The sequence below is a fragment of the Aspergillus thermomutatus genome (assembly GCF_002237265.1).
Source record: "Aspergillus thermomutatus strain HMR AF 39 chromosome Unknown NODE_147, whole genome shotgun sequence".
NCBI lineage: Eukaryota > Fungi > Ascomycota > Eurotiomycetes > Eurotiales > Aspergillaceae > Aspergillus > Aspergillus thermomutatus.
The window spans coordinates 1-18,038 of record NW_020798196.1 but is presented as its reverse complement, the minus strand read 5'-3'; the positions used below and the strand labels follow the sequence as shown (position 1 = coordinate 18,038).

Genomic DNA, 18,038 nt, shown 5'->3' with positions numbered 1-18,038 from the left:
ATGGCGTGTTTTCTATCCATATTTCCTGCATATATGCTTGTCAGCTACTTTTCTCGCTTTAGAAAATCGATGGGTTTCTTAGAAGAAACTTTGGTCCATCGGGAATGAGAATGTCGGATCCATTGATGGATTCGTGAGTTCCCCTTTTAGTCGACACAGAATATCATTGTAGGATCGGCATTGTGACCATTTTTTCATATTGTAAACGGCGATGAAGTAATTACACCCCCTGCTACAAGTTAGTACCGAAAAAAGAACAAGAGACTGACTACAAATACGACCAAGGTCAAGAATTTTTTTTTTTTTTTTTTTCATTCTAAGAACCAATCCAATGCTATTTGCTACATATGCAGGATCTATTTATCAGCCAGAGATTGTACACGCAAAGATAGTCCGGTGAAGGCGGGCTGTAGGACCTCTACTCCGCGTCAGACGGAGGGTCCAGCTCATCCTCCCGAGACACCTTCTTGCCCCGGACGTTCTCTTCAACCTCTGCAACCACTGAGTCCATGAAAGCCTTATCCGTTCCGACCAGAGTAACGGTGTTGCGCTTGTTGCCCCAACGAGGGTAGCTGCCGACTTTGACGCCGTGCGCGCTGGCCCGGGCCGCAAGGTCCGTCAGGTACGGTGCGACGGCACTCTCAGGGAGCGGGGTGCTGAAAAGGTAGCGGTAGATACCCTTGCCCTCCGGGTTGGTTAACCGTGGGAGCAGGGTGGGCTTGAGGTGCTGGAGAAGGCGCTCGAACAAGCGAGGCACTCCGGGGAGAATATGCACGTTACCGTTGACGACGGCGATGGGCACCCACATGTCGTCTGCAACGAAGAGGGCTTGTGATTCCGCGGGGAGGTTCTCGTCGTACGGGAGGTAGACCATCCGGAGCTTTGCGGTGAGACCGGGCGATGGGGTGTCCCAGTCGAAGTGAGGCTGCATGGGGTGAGGCTTGGAGAGTCTCTTCATGCGCTCGAAGGCGGGGGTGTGAAGTTTCAGTGGCAGGTTGAAGGCCTTGGCTATCGATTCGTAGGTAATGTCATCGTGGCTTTTGGAGGGGCACGTGGTGGAGAAGTCAGCTTTGAACACTTTCAAGAAGAATATGCCGGAGGGAAGATGTCAGGGACGTGGGAGGTTAGGGCGTGTACAGACGTTGGCCCGATGCCTCCACTGGTCACAACAAAGTCGTAGTTGTTGCTCATCCGTCTCACTGCCTCAATGATCTCGCTTTCATCGTCCGCAATGACTTCCACCCGTTTGAGTTGGATGCCAAGAGAGAAGCAATATTTAGCAAAGAAGGCCGAGTTGGTGTCGATGGTCTGGATTCGTTGATATCAGAACGCTGTCAGCTATTTCCGTAACTCCGACCCATGGGACATCTTCAAAGAATTGTCCGCTAATCTTGTAATCCGATTCCATATAACCTCCAGAAAGCAGGCAGATATGAAGATATCTCACCTTTCCACCAAGGACTTCATCACCAATGATCAGACATGCCGCCGTGTGGATGGTCTTGGATTGGTTGGGCACCATAGATGATGTCATGACGAAACTCGGTACGCGGGACAAGGGGGAGAATGAGGCTCGCGAGGTGATCAGAGAGCTAGAGCTGGAGATATGGCGGGAAAGCTGATTGAGACGATTGAGCATGGAGAAGGAGGGAAAACGGGAGGGAGTTGGCGTGTGTCCAGGAGGGTACAGGCCGCGGGAAATGGAGGATGATTTTATGAGGAGGGAGCGGGTGGGGAATCTCCGATCGATCGCACTCCCGCGCTCTTCATCGTTTGCAAACGCGGAGCATCTTTCTTTCAGAGGTCGTCAGGCTTTCAGTCTTAGACGGTGTCTTTCCGCCTGCTTGCAGACCTATCAAACAGGCACTTGAAGCCTTCCCCGGCTTTGTTTGTATCGTTCGGCTGTCTTGCTTCCTCTATTCTTCCAGCAACATGGTGAGTCTCCATTCTGCCCCATTCTGCCCCGCATCCTACCTTTCTGCAAGGAAAGCTCTGCTGATGGTGATATGTCTTTGTTAGTCTGAATCACGATTATACTCTTTCTCTCCCGAGACAAAAGAGAAATTGCGCAAGTTCCGCTTGGGAACTTCCAGAGCGAAAGATCCGCAGGCGGTCATTTGTAGGACACCCATTTCCTGCTGCCCCAGACGACAAGCCATGCGCTACTTGCCGACGCAAGGCACACAGGACTCCATTCTTGATATGCGAACTTTCACAAAAGGCAAAAATTGACGACCGACCTGGCAGATATCATCGATTCCAAGACACAGGAGATCCGGGCCGAAGATGGTGAAGTCTACACGAAAATGGAGGATCTGGCCGATGAGCTGCCTGAATCTTCCCCACGCTTCATTCTTTTGAGCTATCCCTTGACCCTGGTAGGTGGCATCCATGCTGGAGGCCTGGGGACACATCCCTCACATTTGTTCAAGGAATGTCCATGTGCTAAGCTAGCTTTTTTCGTCTTATCAGGGTTCCGGTCGCCTGACTGTCCCTTACGTCCTACTCTACTACCTGCCCGAAAATTGCAATCCATCCATGCGGATGACATATGCCGGCGCTGTGGAGTTGATGCGCAATACGGCAGAAGTCAACCGCGTGATCGAAGTTCAGGATGAGGACGATATTCTCTCTATCGAATCGAAGCTTCAGGGCTCGGATTAATCGGGCTGTGGAACGGCTCGTATGGCACGATACTATAGTGACTGTGATATTCGACTGCGTCCTGGGAAGATGGACACTACGTAATGATAGTACCGGCACTGTGCCTGCTCCTATACGTATTACTCTATGTCATTTTAGGATGACCGTCCGAGTTGGATTTTTGCAGGGGGATTTATCCGCGTGGACCAGGATCAATCTTTGATGAAGCCGCAACGACATACCAGCAAGAGGGCGGTGCCCACGCAGCTTTCTCAAGATACCGTCGACTCATTGACTTTCAATGTATTCCTTCTTGCAACTGTTCTTGTGCAGCTCATTTACCTTATATTGCATATGCTTCCAGTTCACTGACGGCGACATTGGCAGGGACCCTTGTAAGTCAGGCGCATGCTAGGACCTTGATCGGGTAGAATCATGTAACATGGAAACTATTTCGTCACGGAGCAACTCTCAGAAGCCATTAGATGCTTACCATGAACACGGAAACTTGCCAGTCGAACCGTTCTGTCCCACTATGATCTGCTTTTCAGTCAGATCGCAGATCAGGCATCCGTCGATAACAAAGTATCTGGACAGATGCCTCATCGATCGCGGTCATATTTGAAACACCCGGTAAAACCTTGACACAAATCTTGCATCCTTTGGTGATTACTGGTGTAAATACAGTAAATCCGCAATGGAGAATACCCGGCCAGCTGAAGGCACCGCAGACGGAGTAAGCCGACAAGGCAGGCATGAGCCTTCATTGCATTATTATTGAATGAATGATTGAATCTGTAGGCGAGCATCCCAGCTGCTGAATTGCTGGCACTGGCAGCCACCACGGTTTGTTTGGCCTTCGTTTCGCTGGAACCAACCATCCCTGTCTAGTCGAGCAGAGTCATGAAAATGTGATTGGGTCCACGTCCCCGATCCCGGAGATCGGGTCGTTTGAACAGTTATTTAGTGGTGACTGGCGGTTTGTGGTGAGTCGTGACACCGTGACACAGGCTAGATACTCCGTAGTGGCTGCAGTTTTGAAGGCACCATGTGGGTGGGTCAGGTCGGTGGGTTTTGGAGGCACTGACCACCGTGTCTTGCTCTGGGAACTCCACTGGTTGGTGATATCCTTCGTGAGAGTGATATGTGCTACACACTATTGCTTTGGTATCGGCATAAGAATGTAAGCTGAAGTAATTAATCTACAGTACCTCTGCAAAGATCACACGTTAGACAGAAGTAGTCAAAGTAGCAACAGATCTACTATAGATCAGGCCATAGCGATACTCATCATGAAAAGCAGCCGAGCAGAAGGAACAACGCCACTTCTCACCCCATCGGTAAAATCTCCCTGAAACCACCAATCTGCAGATCGATATCGCGCTATCCCTACTTCCCGGAGCAATAGAAGTACCAAGAACAACCTCATGTGGTCTAGGGGCCACCACCACGATTCCTAAAGCGCGAATCTGCAGCTCGGCTCATGCTGGAAGCCGTTGGAAGATTTCGTGCATGCTCATTTATTTCCTGTCATTGCATCAAAGTGGCGGTTCATGACCAATTGGTCTCGTTTCAGGCGCTCCTCGGACCATTGCGTTGCCAATTACAGCGCCCTGCTTTTGAGGGGTTATTTCTGCCATCGGAGATTGCTGCGGTAGAGGGTCTAGAGTCTAGATGGTGGTGTTGGCTTACGTGCGATGGTTTTATTCTGGTATCAATTAACCTTTCACTTTTGTTCGTACCAGGAAAAAGTACGGTCATCAATGATAGTATGCAGAATTATGAGGCATAAAATATTTCATACGGTGTTCTTTTGCGATGTTGTCATGGATCGAGTTGGCACGCTGGCAGGGGTTCTCGGGATCTGCAGACTCGTCAAGGTGCCATTTTTGCCATTCATGACTATCAGGGGAGGACAATCGTCATGTTCATTGTTGAAAGTTGATACTAATTACTTAGTATGTAACTTTGAATGGATCCTATGATTTACCACTTGGGTAAATCGTCCGAGGTGAACTACTTTATTCAGTTGGTAGCAGCGCCTCGCCAGCTACTAGCTCACGCTAAGTCTTTCTTGTTTTATCAAGGGGAATCATAATCCGAGGTCTCTCAATGAGTAAGGCATTAGTCAAGATACTATTTGAAACATAGTTGTCGAAAGGTCAAGCATGTTTTGATGTTGATGGCTTTTCGCTGTAGAGAACAGGCAGCATAAATCCGCTCCAAACGCTGACAATACAGTAACGACTACGGGCATACCTACCTACCGTAGTATCCTTGGATGAATCCTGGTCGTAGCTCGCTTAAACATACCACGTATATGAGGTAGGTAGGGGATGATCCCGAACGACGATTCCCAGGCAGACAACATCCATATCTCGCCACGATGCGGAGTACAGTGTACTGGAATGAACTGTTAAAGAATTCGCTGGTGTGATGTCCAGAACCTGTCATACCACACGACCATTTGACAGCCACAAGAGATGGATTGCATGCGGAATTGCCCCCGCTAGTACAGAGTCGATAACTCCAAGACACACCGGGCGAGACGCTTCTGGGTTCGGGCAAAGTTCCAGAGCGGGAAGAGAGCCTAAACCATCCATGCTCCACTCCGGTGCTAATCGTCATTAATTATGACTTGTTTTGGTATGTCTGTCAACTGCGTATTGAATTACTCCAGTACTTTCGGGATTTGTTGATATTCGAGAGTAGTGATAAAGATAACGAAATGAATTAGACATCTTGGGTTGTCGGCTAGACGGGCAGCAAACCACGGTAAGTTTTCTTATTCGTTTTCATGGAGTCCACGGACTTCAAGTCAAATATGCTATTGTTCTTCTGGTACTTATTGAATCTATAAAAGGCTCTGGTGAATGAATTAAGTCTGAATTCATGGATTGTTTCTGATAACAAGTTCAAAGCTCACATGAATCCTCTCGCTTAGTACCATACCTAAGGTCACACTGTCTGAATGTGTAGGATAAAAAAAATAATAGGTTGTATGAAGTCTGTAAATAATACAGTAAAAGTAAGGTATCCACCAGTATCCACCCCCTCTTGCTCGTTCGGTTCCCCCAGAAAGTTTGTTCCTATGCTAAGTGCCAAAATAGTAGGTAAAATGATTATTATTTTCATTTTTCCCATTCACTGTTGAATATTAATATTATTTGTGTTTGATGGCCTTTTCTTTTTATTTCAGGACCCGGTTCCCCCTACTTTATTATTAGCATTGCTTCTTCCTTCCCAGTTTCCCTGGGTCTGCTGCCAGTGCCACATATACAGACCACCACACCCACAATCTTCGCATCATTCCTCACGACAATGACAGCAACACAGTCCGAGATCTAGACAGTTGACAGGTCTACGAGACTACGGCCTTATTCGACCCGACCGATCGTCAGACTGATTTCTGTCGGAGCTGTGTCTGACACACTGACCGCCGCTCGGCCAATCACCCAGAATATAGTCCGCCCAGAGCTGCCTTCCCTGCGTATTATTATTACCCATTGTTCGTGCAGTCCCTGCGTCCATTCCCACCCTCACCGTCTTGTCGGGTCTCCCAGGCCTTTGGATTCGGTACACCTCGTGAGACCTGCCATACCTGTGCTTCACCACTTCTGTTGGATTCGCCCCCCTTTCGAAACGACCCATTGAACTAATATTTGGTCGTCATACACCACCTTTTTTCCGCTTGAAATGTCATGAGAAGGAGTTTCAACGGAGGAAGTAAAACCTTATATTTTAAGGAGCCGATCGCACGACTTCCAACCTCATCGCCACGGATCAATCAACTACGGAATCCAGTGTGAATGGTTTCAAGATAGGATACAGCCAAAATGTCCCGTCAAACCGACACTAGCCCACCTGGTGAGGATAGGCAGGAGGGTTTCAGCAAATATCTGAAGCGCATGAAGACGATTTTGAAAAGGAGTTCAACTGCAAGGAGTTCGATATCAAGTATGCAGGAGATCACTCAACAACGAGAACCGAGTCAAGCTACCCCGTAAGTTTCATCATTTTTCCCTGCACATTCTTCGTCCTTGACTAGATATATTCTTCATCGGTCGTGCTCGTATTCATCGGAGATATTTGTCATGATGTATTTCACGGCATATTAATCAAAGTTGCAGTCCCAGGCCTACCCCCGCCCCAGCGCAAAAGCCCGCCGCCAAACCAACTCCTGAGCCGACCGTGGTAACGCACTGGAGCGCCATTCAACAAGAGAAGACTCGCGCCCTTTTTGCCAAGTATGGGCTGACGCTTGAGGCTGGAGAGTGGAAAACGCCGAGCGACATGACTGTTCAGCGCGTGGCCAAGCCGATTCGCATGAGAGTTCGCCGCACTTGTCATCGATGTGAAACTACCTTTGGGCCCGACAAGGTGTGTGTCAATTGTCAGCATGTTCGGTGCACCAAGTGTCCGCGCCACACTTCCGCCAAACCCAAGGATCAGGCGCAAAGTGCTCTCGAGACGATCCGCGCAGCGAACAAACATGGACCACTTCCACGCACGAGCAAGGAACCACAGCTCACCATCCCTTCTCGCACTGGTGGCCAAGATGTCGTCCTCAAGCCCATTCGGCAGAGAGTCCGGCGCACTTGCCATCGGTGTAATACTACGTTTCCTAACAAAGACGTGACGGAATGCCCTACTTGCAGACACACACGATGCAAGAAATGTCCTCGAGAACCGTATGCGAAACCAGTTTAAGAATGTTTCTTGACAAGTTGCTGATGATTTCTAGGTCCAAACCGCATAAATATCCAGATGGCTATCCTGGAGACGCAGAACCTTGGACAGAACCGCCGGCACGGACCTGGAAGAAACCACGACAGAGGGTGCGCTACACGTGTCACAAGTGTTCTACGCTGTATGGATCTCGGGAGACGACCTGTTCGAATTGTGGCCAGGAGAAGGGACCGGAGACTATACGAGACCCGTATGTTATAAATGTCTGAGCTATTGAAAGAGACTCAAAAAGACTGACACAATCGATCAGGCCGAAAAAGCATAAACCGGAACCGGACCCGGAGATCTTGAGGCGCGTTGAGGAAAGACTGGCCAACATGAGCGCTACCGAGTAACGGCAGTGTTTTTGCATAGTTCGATTATCTAGGTATCAGCGTCCGGCGATATGGACTTTCATGCATTTCTTTTTACCACATCACGAGATCTTATCCAACAAACCAGGGTACTTAGGGAATATCTCCCTCACAGTAGCTTCTTGTTGAATTCCATCTGAATTTGTCACCATTCTCTTGCGTTACCACCTTCAACTTCACTCACTAGATATCGAAGTATAGTGGATGAGCATGTTTAGGCTAACCCATCCTAGAGACGATCCTAACAACGATGGATCCTCTAATAATAAAAAGACAGAATATAACCAACAGGCACCATTCGTCATCCATCTGATAGAGTTTCAGGGTTGGTGGCTATCCGCTGTCACTGCCAGGGAGAGCCTCGGGCCTTCCCGTCCTATTGACTCCTCATCGGGCTTTGAACTCAAAACACGCCTGTCAATGGACTCGGAGATTCCGATATCATTATTAAGACTTCCAGAGGCCCACCTTAGTCCGTAGCTGGCAGGTGGAATAACGGTCAGACAAGTGGGTTCTATGATACTTTTTTAGAAAATAAGTCATATTTTGGGGGCACAGTTGTCTTGATAATACACTACAGACTTGGTATGCAGGATGGTTACGGCGTATCCTGCAATCATCGTCTGAATATTCCCGCATCCAACCTGGACTATCTCTGTCACCTACTGCATTGGCATATTTGCCCTCCATTTAGCATACGAAGGCACAATAACGGGGTTGACACGAGTAATGTCCCAAACCCAAACCAGAAAATGCAGCACACCGGCCATGTCATGCAATCCCAGACACTGGCCGGATCTCGCCGTGTCTATTGGTTGTGGCTTGAAGACGAGAGCCCACTACCTTGATCTCGGCGTATGACGGTGATACCAGTACATAGTGATTCAGGCCGTGGCTGTCACCGTCCCAGCCTCCTTGAGTTAGTTCCTCCGTCCATTGGGTGGATTAGGGTGACGCATTGACGGATTCCGGGAATCTGTCGGAGCCGGAGAATAATTACCTATTATTGGGTTTTGTATTTCTTTGCAGTATTGTCCACGGTATTGGTATTGATATACGGATATGGTATTACGAATGGTACATTATCAGGTCTTGGGTATGTAGGTCGTACCTAGTACCTAGGGTCTGGACCATCAAGTTCATTTTAGGATTGTATATTGTAACCTGGACTGCACTTTTTCCAACCAATTGACCTGCCATAGGACTGATATGTTCCTAGTCAGTAGTCTTGTCTATCATGAAAATCCTGCTGTCCATGAGTCAATCCTTGCCATAAGAGTCGACTCAGTCTCGACGCTAAGGGCGTGATTGACGTGCCAAGAAACTAATTGAAGTATGGAATGCGAAGGAGACAGCCACTTTGATCCTCATTTTTGGGCATTTTTAGCTTTCGAGCTCTCAAGTAGGGACATTGGAGGACCCAGGAACCGAGGTTGCGATTGTAAGGTAGCACAATCGGTTTCTTTTTGAATGATCTACTGAATGCCAACTGCGGCAGTGGTACGGAGTACTAGTTACTGTCAAGTCCCTTCTGTTATCCATCACCACGCCGGCATTTGCCCATGTGGTTATGCAAGCTCCCTCGATCTGCTGAATCAGATGAGCATAATCCTCGCGACTTCGAGTCAGACTATTCTGATACATCAATTTCATGTGTTCAATGCCTCACATTTCTGAGATAAGCTTCATGACCGTTGGAACTAGTCGGGCTAAAGTTTAGAGGATGTGATAGTTCACATTGGACGGATTAGATCCGTAGATCCAGATTCCAGGGAAACGGCGACAAAGCCAGCTGTCAAGCGTCCAAGCTCAGGCCACCGGCCAAATATCTGAATCTTTTTATATCCGCTTATTCTCTGAGTACACTCTCCCTTATCCCTCGGCTTCTACAAGGCCCATGCTCGCTCGGTGTTAACGTCCTAGTCTAGATGTCTTTTACAGGAGCTAGTAGACTTATTTCTGGTCCATTGAGTACCTGCTCGGCTGAAGATGTGCCTTCAATTTGTGAGTTGCTGTTACTTTTTGAGGACCATACAGTATGTCCATTATCTTCGGAAGCGTGCTTTAAGTGAATAATGTGGTATCATAATACAATTAAACTCAGAGGCTCAGACCAGATGATCCCGTCTGATCAACGGGTGCCATAACTCGTTAATGGTACCAATTTGCATCTAGACTCAATGACCACCTCTGCCATCCTGAAATCACACTCTAATTGCTTGCAAAAAGAGACGTTGAATAACTACTCCGCCATAATATCGCAGTATTAGTGTTGTCAGCCTGGAATCATACATTGGCCTTCGGGTCTACAATCCTGACTGCGGTGGATAGTTTACATAGTATCCCGGTATGAACATTGTTGACATGGCCAAGCTTGACTTAAGATGTTTGCCATCCTCTTCCACTGCTAGTAAATGAGCCCGATATATGACAGAATGGATTGGGACTTGTTTCAAAGTACCGAGTACATAGATTACAATTTTTTGACTTTACTTGTACCGTGGATGTATTTGCACTTTACCCACTCTGGCGGCTCGGACCGCCTGCCCCGCTCAGAAGTTCTTCTTACCAGATAATACAACAAGGCAGTGTCACAAGCTTGATGCTCGGCATCTGTTTGGAATTGATGTATTAATACCTTGGATTCTGTATTTCCATGGTAGTTTCGCAAATCTCAGGAGTTACCTAGGACTCCCTGACTGTCATCCACAAGAACTACATTGAGGCGCATTCGACAACACTGATAAACACAAGTCACTACAGATAATCAGCGTCTCCTGGTTATGGTGCATCTTTCTTGCCTCTGTGCCAAAGACATCATCTCTCTTTTAGTACTCCTTCCATCCGTGTACATTCCTATGCCAGGCCGATCAATGTACCAATATTGCTCCATCATAGAGTGATCTTCACATGATAAGGCAAATGTCAAAAATCCATTTATTTTGAGTCTCAGGCAGCCGTCATAGTAAGTCATATCTAATATCAATCAGGTTGACATAACCAAGCATGATGGACCGGTTTAGAGCTGGCCAGTATTGAACGTACGCTTCGTTCATCCAGCATGAGGCAGCAGCCAAATCGGGGGCTAGCATATACTGGCGCTTGATGTCGCTGCACCCAGTCGAGATGTCTTTTGCGGATGACTTCAACCGACGCGCCCTCTAATGTAGGGTCCTCACTGACCAGGTAGATCAAGTCCTGCCCTTCTGGGGCGTAATCAGTAGGGCCAAAATGGAGCTTAGGGTGCAAAAATATCGCTGTAGACATAGCGATCAAGCTTTGCGAGTGCAGCGGCCGTCATCATCTGAGATGCTTGCATACGCGGTGCGGTAGATGAAATAATCCCAAGGCCAGCCTCAGTCGCGAAATGCCAGGCGTTCAAGGAATCACTGTACCCAACCCTTGCCTATCCACTGATGACGAAACCACGGCTTCTGCTCGAAGCGCTTTCGTCTTTGCCATCTGTCCTCTTCTGGAGGAAAGTCGGTGGATTGCCAGGGATCTGACCAAGATTTGTGATGGAACAGACTGCCGTTGCTGTTAGGAGGCTCAGGCCTGGGCATGTTATGTTGTTCCCAGATATTCTTTCATTAGCGACTTGTACAGGAGAGAGCTGGTGTCATACAATCTGACCTGATTGAAGTCATGAGGTAAATTCTAGTAATCAGAACAAAAACGAAGGAAATTTTAATTCTCTCTTTCCAAGGGACTTCCAGAATTAATTGGCACAAAATATGGCAATGATCTGCTACCAAATGTTCTGTACAGCGAGTGTACTGTCAGGTCATTCATTCAGCACATGATTGCCCATCCTTTAACTGCCACGGACAGCAGAGGGTAACCACTTACCCCTCATCCAGCGTCATATTTTGTCCTCATCCGCTCTTCTTCTCTCAAATTTCCGCCCGTTGCCTCCCAGCATAGTGGGAACAAATAGGGTCTCATCCACTGGATGCACCGTTCACACACTACTGCCCGTCTAAGATACCTGACTTCGGCGACTTCTGCACCAACCCGTTTCTGGAAAGAAATAAATTCATGTGGCAAAGTACTTGCTCGGTGTCTGACCGTTCTGTGAACATTCGCCTCGAGGCCAGGAGACTCGGAGACTTATTTGGTAGGTTAATGGACGGTATGAACCTTGTTCATTGGAATTATCCTGGTTGCTGGGATTATTGTTGCCACCACATCGTGCAAGCAGAAGGCTAATTAACGGACATTAGCATACATTTGCTTCGAGTCGAGTACATGGAATGACGACAACGCAAGACAGTTGCCCAGTGTCTCCGAATTTGGGGGATGACAGGCAGCAAGTAGGAACAGAAGTACCCTTCCCTCCCCCTCATGTGCTTCCAAATCATCCAATTGGTCGTCAAACCCGCGTTTGGAAAAACTGAACGCGGCCGTTGCTACCTTCTGCATTCGAGTATTATGTTTGATCTCAGAAGCGTTTGCGTCTCAAGACTCAAGTGCTGATCTTCCAACCCTTCCCCAGATACCAAAGTCCCTGCGTCAACTTTCCCCATCCTACAACTTCCTTCGCTTTCCCGAGTAGCCTTCGGTTTCAGACGCATGCTTGCGCTTTTCGTCGTACCTGCAAGTAGGACACTCGATGTAGAAGGCATTTCGGGAAAAATACCCTAAGGTCTCATACGCGGCGTTGGCTCCAACGAAGGTGGTAGTGTCCCAGTTCAAGCATTCGTCACAAAATGCCCTCACGCATCGCCTGCAGCAAAACAAGAGGCGTCCAGCTTCTGGTGCGTTCTTGTGGCATTCCCAGCAGTAATGATGGGGGCAAATTGAAGATCCCAGACTTGGATGTTCTTCTTCAATCACGCTCTCAAGGCAACCAGCATGGAAAGCACGAGGGCATGTGTCACAGTCCTCCGCGTTGAACTGCTGACATAGGAAGCATGTCTGATATATATTAGCCGGTAGCGTTCCTTGCTTCTGATCGGTACTCACCATTTCATGAGTAATAGTGTTCGTAGGTGAGTCACAGTCCTCATTAGTAGACACCGGCTCCTCGACTGAGAGACTCAGGCTTTCCTTGCTCACTGCATAGCCGTCGATCATGACCGTCCTCTCCTTACCAATGCGACGATTGGAGCGGAGCAGATTGCTGCTCATGTCTTCAGCATATACTGAATGATGGCGTCCGCTTGTATCAATCGTCACCCCATTGAACAGGTTGGTCTTGACTCTGTCAGCCTTCTCAAGCCAGAGTTGCTCTTGTTCAACAGTGAGGCTTCCGGAAAGTCCTTCGTCCCTTTGGGTACTTGCACACTTGTTCAGAATAGTGCTCATGTCCCACTGGGCCATCTCGTCTGTATCAATTTGTTTCTGAGACAAGAAAGTCTGATCCAAGAAGACGGGTGAAGGCAAGCCAGATATATCCGTCGATTTCTGAGACATGCTCCCCTCTTCAGTCTTGATCATGTCAAGGTAATCATCCCTGGGGCAGTGAGTGTGTATGTTGTCGATCACTCTATCTGCGATATAGGCCTTCTTGACTAGCCGACGGCTCATCTGCTCTTCGACTGTGCCTGTGGAACGGAGCTTATAAATTACTACCGGCCGGGTTTGTCCAATTCGATGGACTCGTGCTTCGGCCTGTCGCATCACTTGAGGGTTCCAATCCTCATCCAAAAATACAATCACAGAGGAGCTGGTCAAATTTAACCCTTCACCGCCAGCTCTGATCGAAACCAGGAAAACCTTGTATCTCGAATCGTTCTGAAAAAGGTGCACCATGACCTTGCGCCATGGCCCTGTGGTTCTCCCATCGAGCCGTGCGTACTCGAAGGCTCGGTTGCTGCCTTGGAGCATCATGAGCAGGTCCTCGCACAAGTTTAGAGCCTGATCAAAGTTCGAGAAAATGATGACCTTCGTCTCGCTTGCCAAGTAGTGTTGAATGAGCTTCTTCAGCACCAAAAACTTGCCTGATTGATTGATGATATGTTCTCCTAGTCTGTATGGATCGGGAATTGCGTCCGCGAAAAGATAAGGATGAATGGAGCACTGCTCAATGTCAGTCATGCTGCGAAATGAGAGAGGAAATTGCGAACTCACTTTTCTCAGCTCCATAAGAATGTTTCCTGTGACACGGTACTTTCCAGGCCCAAACGTGACTGAAGAATCCTCGGACGTTGAATCACCTGGCCCAGAACATGGTTTTTCGACTGATACTTGACCAGGCAAGGCTCCATCTCTTTGAAAGCGCGAGGTTCCAGAGGAATCCAAGGGCAACTGCCAGATTTCTGCACCTGTAAGGATCCTCAAATACAATGAACGCTGTATAGGCGATAAGGGCACCGAAAGCACAGTTTCCGTTTTGGGCGGAATATCCAATCCGACTCCCGGCGAATCCTTGGTTCTTCGGATCATGATCAGTCCTAGAAATCTTTTAACGCATTCGAGAAACGCAGGATCAAATTTCCCGTCGCTCACGGAGAAGGCTTCCTGGAAGAGCTTCTCGGTGACTGGCACAAAGATCTCGGGGTAAAGCCAATGGAATATTGACCATAGTTCACTCAAGTCATTTTGTATTGGCGTGCTAAGCAAGCGACCAGATTAGCAGCAATCGGATTATAGAAAGGGCTGCAACTTACCCAGAGAGCACGAGCTTCATCTCTGCTTTGATGCGGTTAAGGACCAATGCTCTCTTCGAACGACTGTTCTTAATCCTGTGGCCCTCGTCAAGGACGACGTATCGCCAAACGAAGACCCTTGAAAACCAGTTTATTTCTGAGATTAAAGTCTCATATGTTGTGAGCACAATGTCCACAACGTTTGTCAAGTTTTTGAAAATACTAGGCTTTTTCTGGGCAGATATCATCTTCTTCACGGCGTCTCGTTGCTCGAATGTGCCATGGTACTTCACAGCTCGAAGGCCGGGGGTCCACTTCTCAATTTCTGTTAACCATGTTTCTAGGACACTTAGTGGACACACGACGAGAAAGGGCGCATTGCTGTTTGAATATCCACCGTCTCGTTCCTTCAAATGTTGGAAGAGGCTCAACGTCTGAAGCGTCTTGCCTAGACCCATCTCGTCGGCAAGGATACCACCGACGCCGTTGCGGCACAGGTATACCAGGAAAGACAGACCCTCAAGCTGATAGGGCTTTAACTCTGCTCTAAGACTGTACTAACGTCAGTCATGAAGGCGGGAGTTGCTACAGTCAACTTACCCTCTCGGCTGAGTACCAAGTCTTCCATATGGGAGTACGTTGACAAGTGCGTAAACGTTTGAAATGGTCAACTTGTTCATATTTGCGTCACCAACCAGAGGGCGTATGGTGTCCATGTGTGAGAGTAAAAAGGTGGTTCGCCTTGCTCGGATCTCCTGAGGAATGTCCTGTATCCGCCGTGATGCGGACGTGCTAATCTGGGTTTCTGCAGACAAGTTGACGCCGGGGACTTGGGACTGGCCATAGCGCTCCGTATTTCTCAGGCTCTCTCGATCTTACGAAGCACGTATTGCACAGTTAGTCGTCGGAGCAAACATTGAACTGGTACACAGGTCTCACCGGCATCCTCTGTCAACATGCCCTCCGACCCTTCGGAATGAATGGGAGATGAGGGTGGCGAGATACTCCATGATCGAGGCGTGCTCAATGCGGAAGACAAGGACCCCGACTCTGAGATTGGACTTGTATATGGCTCTTGAGAGACCTTGTCGTCCATGTTGAATTGCATCTTCGTATGCGAGGAGGAAGATCAAGTGTAGATGACGGGGTTTTGAATCGGAGTACGTCGAAGAAATGAAGAAAGCCATGAGGGAGAAGACCGGCGGAGGGCTTTCAAAAGAAAATGAGTATAGAGAAGAATTATGCTTCACTGTTTGCGTTCTGAAACGAAGGTGAGCAATGATCATACTGAGTGTTACTCTGGAGGAGCAAAAAAGATTGTCGTTCTTAGGGCATGCCTCACTTGCAGCTACTGATTTCGGCTGGCTAGTGAATCAGAGTATGAAAATCTGGGGTAGTGTTCTGTGGGGAACTGATCTGAAACAGACGCTTTGTAGTTGCTCAGTGAAGCCCTAGGTTTTCAGAGAACAGATACCACCAAGGGGCCTGAGAATTTTGAGGCTACCTTCAATGTGTTGATCAAAATGAAGCTTGTGTAGCTTGACTTTCGTTTAAGGCTTGGAAGCCTAGACTCTTCTGTACCATTGCATGCTATTCAGTCTTCCTGCTTTGTTGCTCAGGGATAGTGTTGTATGCATAGAACTTCATGTATCCTCCATGGAGTAATAATTCTAAACCATGCATGTCAGTACCCTTGTAGATAAAGTCCTCAGCGTATCTTTCTCAGTGATATAAGAAGGGTTGGAACGCGCATAGAACATATCTTCATGTCTCAGCTATCACTTAGTATCGTGAACATTCCCCTCATGAATTCACAGAAAGAACGTAATTACACCTTAATCCTCCGACTCAACTGCTCCGTCCCTGCCGACTTTTCAAAGTCAATCTCCGCCAAGTTGGTCCTCCTCCCCAATGCGCGACGGATAATCCAATCCTTGCTCTTGACCTCTTCCTCGACATCCCCTGGTTCCAACTCAGGAATCCGATCCGACCCTTCCAACCGCTTAAGGATAACATCATCCTCCGGCCGCGAGAAGTAGACGAGACTGTACCGGGTACAATCAGCCTGCTGGCCCGGTGGCGCCGCCACGCGGTGGATGTTCGAGCGGAACAGCCCATTCGTGAACTTGACCATTGCGTCTCCCAGGTTGACGATCGCATATCCCGGGAGAGGCCGCACGTAGACCCATTGCGCGTCTGCCCCGGGCGGGAGAACCTGCAGGCCGCCGAGCCGGTTGAAGAGGATCGTGATGCTGCCGAAGTCGGTGTGTTCGCCTAGCGCGGTGCGTCTGTCGTCGGCGGGCTGGGGTGGTGCTTTGATGAAGCGGACTTGGTCGCCGCTGACGGCGTTCAGACGGTGGAGATCTGTTAGAGTTGATGGCGGGAGGCCTAGGCTGTCGGTCAGGAGGGTGAGGATCAGCGTGACGACTGAGTGGGAGGCGCGGATGAATGATTCGAGGATTGAACGAGCTTGGTGGAGGATTTCTGGGGCTGGTAGGGGTGGTGTGACGCCTAGTATGTCGTTCTTCGAGACCTGAGTCGACTTGTGAGCTTCGACGAGGAAAGACGTTCATGTGTACTGGGATTACTGAGAACAGACATTGTAGAATTCGTTCCGGTCAAGGTTCCCTTGACGATCAACGACCGCTGCACCCTGCGCTTTATAGCCATAGTAGGAGTTCTGGCTGCTAAAGTCATATTGTAGTTTCTCCTCCAGACTGAGATTTAACAGATTCTCGCCTGTTTGGAACAGCTTGTCTGCATCATCGAGAATGCCACGGCCCTCTTCGGAGCCTTCCAGGTTGAGGTAGAAGAACCCAATATCTTCGCATGCTTGCATCAGCCTCTGGACCTCGTTCGCGTCACGCGCAAGCAGCTTCTGGAGAGATAAACGCAGTAGTGGAGCGGTTGGTATATCGCTTGGGAAAGGTGGCAACCCGGGGAAATCGTTCGTATCGACAACCATGTTGAAGCTGTACAAAACAAAGATAATTGCGATGCTTGTACTAAGCTTTTCTTGAGAGCGAATGTGATAATGAAGAATGACCTTCAATCTTTACGCCGGCACTCGAGTCAAGTGCTTTAAGCCCCCATGCGGGGAAGAGAGTTGCAACCGAGGGCCAACAGAGTGCGGAGCGCACCACAGCTCGGATTGACAATTGTGATTGTGATTGAGCTTGAGATCTTGCCTTTTTCAAAGGCTGGAAGATCAGTCTAACCATCTTCCCCGAAAGATAATATAGGACTCAGCCATTGATTTGCGCGCAGTCCATCTCCCGCTGTGGCATCCCATGCACTTGTCATCGAAAATATTGGAAAGTCCTCCTTTGACGAGGATTGATCTTCACTGCATAGCTCAAATTGCCTGAGAACCTTTTATTAGGAGCAAAATTGATTGTGTCTGAATCTGGAGAGTCCACTCGAGATGGGTGTTGATGAGAAATACGTGAATAAATATATATGCCGCCATTAAGCAAATCTTCATGCAATCCACATTTATGCGCTGTCATGAGACCTGACGAGTCCAATATTAACTGATTGATTCAACAAAATCCGGGGTTGGAAGGTCTGCTGGGGGTGTGTGTGTGTGTGTGTATATTTTACGGCCGTGGCTCGTGACTTGCACGTTTTCCACTATCCCTGATCAGGGCAAAGGCCGCCAGGGGGTGAGCCCTGGGTGTCTCTAACTATTGCTAGTTCTATG

At 48.5% G+C, this 18,038-nt stretch overlaps 5 protein-coding genes across 5 annotated transcripts; 2 read left to right on the top strand and 3 right to left on the bottom strand.

The window, feature by feature from the left end:
- Positions 1-418: 418 nt before the first annotated feature.
- CDV56_102573 (flavin adenine dinucleotide pyrophosphatase) lies at positions 419-1,639 on the bottom strand (the record flags this gene model as incomplete). Its single annotated transcript, XM_026756192.1, has 3 exons — positions 419-1,037; positions 1,142-1,308; positions 1,448-1,639. The coding sequence occupies 3 exons, from the start codon at positions 1,637-1,639 to the stop codon at positions 419-421; spliced, it is 978 nt and encodes a 325-aa protein (XP_026612971.1).
- A 293-nt stretch (positions 1,640-1,932) lies between these two features.
- Positions 1,933-2,664, top strand: CDV56_102437 (GMF family protein; the record flags this gene model as incomplete). Its single annotated transcript, XM_026756056.1, has 4 exons — positions 1,933-1,935; positions 2,020-2,119; positions 2,248-2,378; positions 2,473-2,664. The coding sequence occupies 4 exons, from the start codon at positions 1,933-1,935 to the stop codon at positions 2,662-2,664; spliced, it is 426 nt and encodes a 141-aa protein (XP_026612970.1).
- A 3,815-nt stretch (positions 2,665-6,479) lies between these two features.
- CDV56_101746 (uncharacterized protein) lies at positions 6,480-7,727 on the top strand (the record flags this gene model as incomplete). The annotated part of the gene is made up of 4 exons (XM_026755365.1): positions 6,480-6,646; positions 6,774-7,334; positions 7,388-7,582; positions 7,643-7,727. The coding sequence occupies 4 exons, from the start codon at positions 6,480-6,482 to the stop codon at positions 7,725-7,727; spliced, it is 1,008 nt and encodes a 335-aa protein (XP_026612969.1).
- A 4,545-nt stretch (positions 7,728-12,272) lies between these two features.
- CDV56_100575 (putative nucleosome remodeling complex ATPase subunit (Snf2h)) lies at positions 12,273-15,443 on the bottom strand (the record flags this gene model as incomplete). Its single annotated transcript, XM_026754194.1, has 6 exons — positions 12,273-12,662; positions 12,711-13,766; positions 13,818-14,301; positions 14,357-14,887; positions 14,936-15,209; positions 15,275-15,443. The coding sequence occupies 6 exons, from the start codon at positions 15,441-15,443 to the stop codon at positions 12,273-12,275; spliced, it is 2,904 nt and encodes a 967-aa protein (XP_026612968.1).
- A 720-nt stretch (positions 15,444-16,163) lies between these two features.
- Positions 16,164-17,300, bottom strand: CDV56_100242 (putative oxidoreductase, 2OG-Fe(II) oxygenase family; the record flags this gene model as incomplete). Its single annotated transcript, XM_026753861.1, has 2 exons — positions 16,164-16,868; positions 16,935-17,300. The coding sequence occupies 2 exons, from the start codon at positions 17,298-17,300 to the stop codon at positions 16,164-16,166; spliced, it is 1,071 nt and encodes a 356-aa protein (XP_026612967.1).
- Positions 17,301-18,038: the final 738 nt, after the last annotated feature.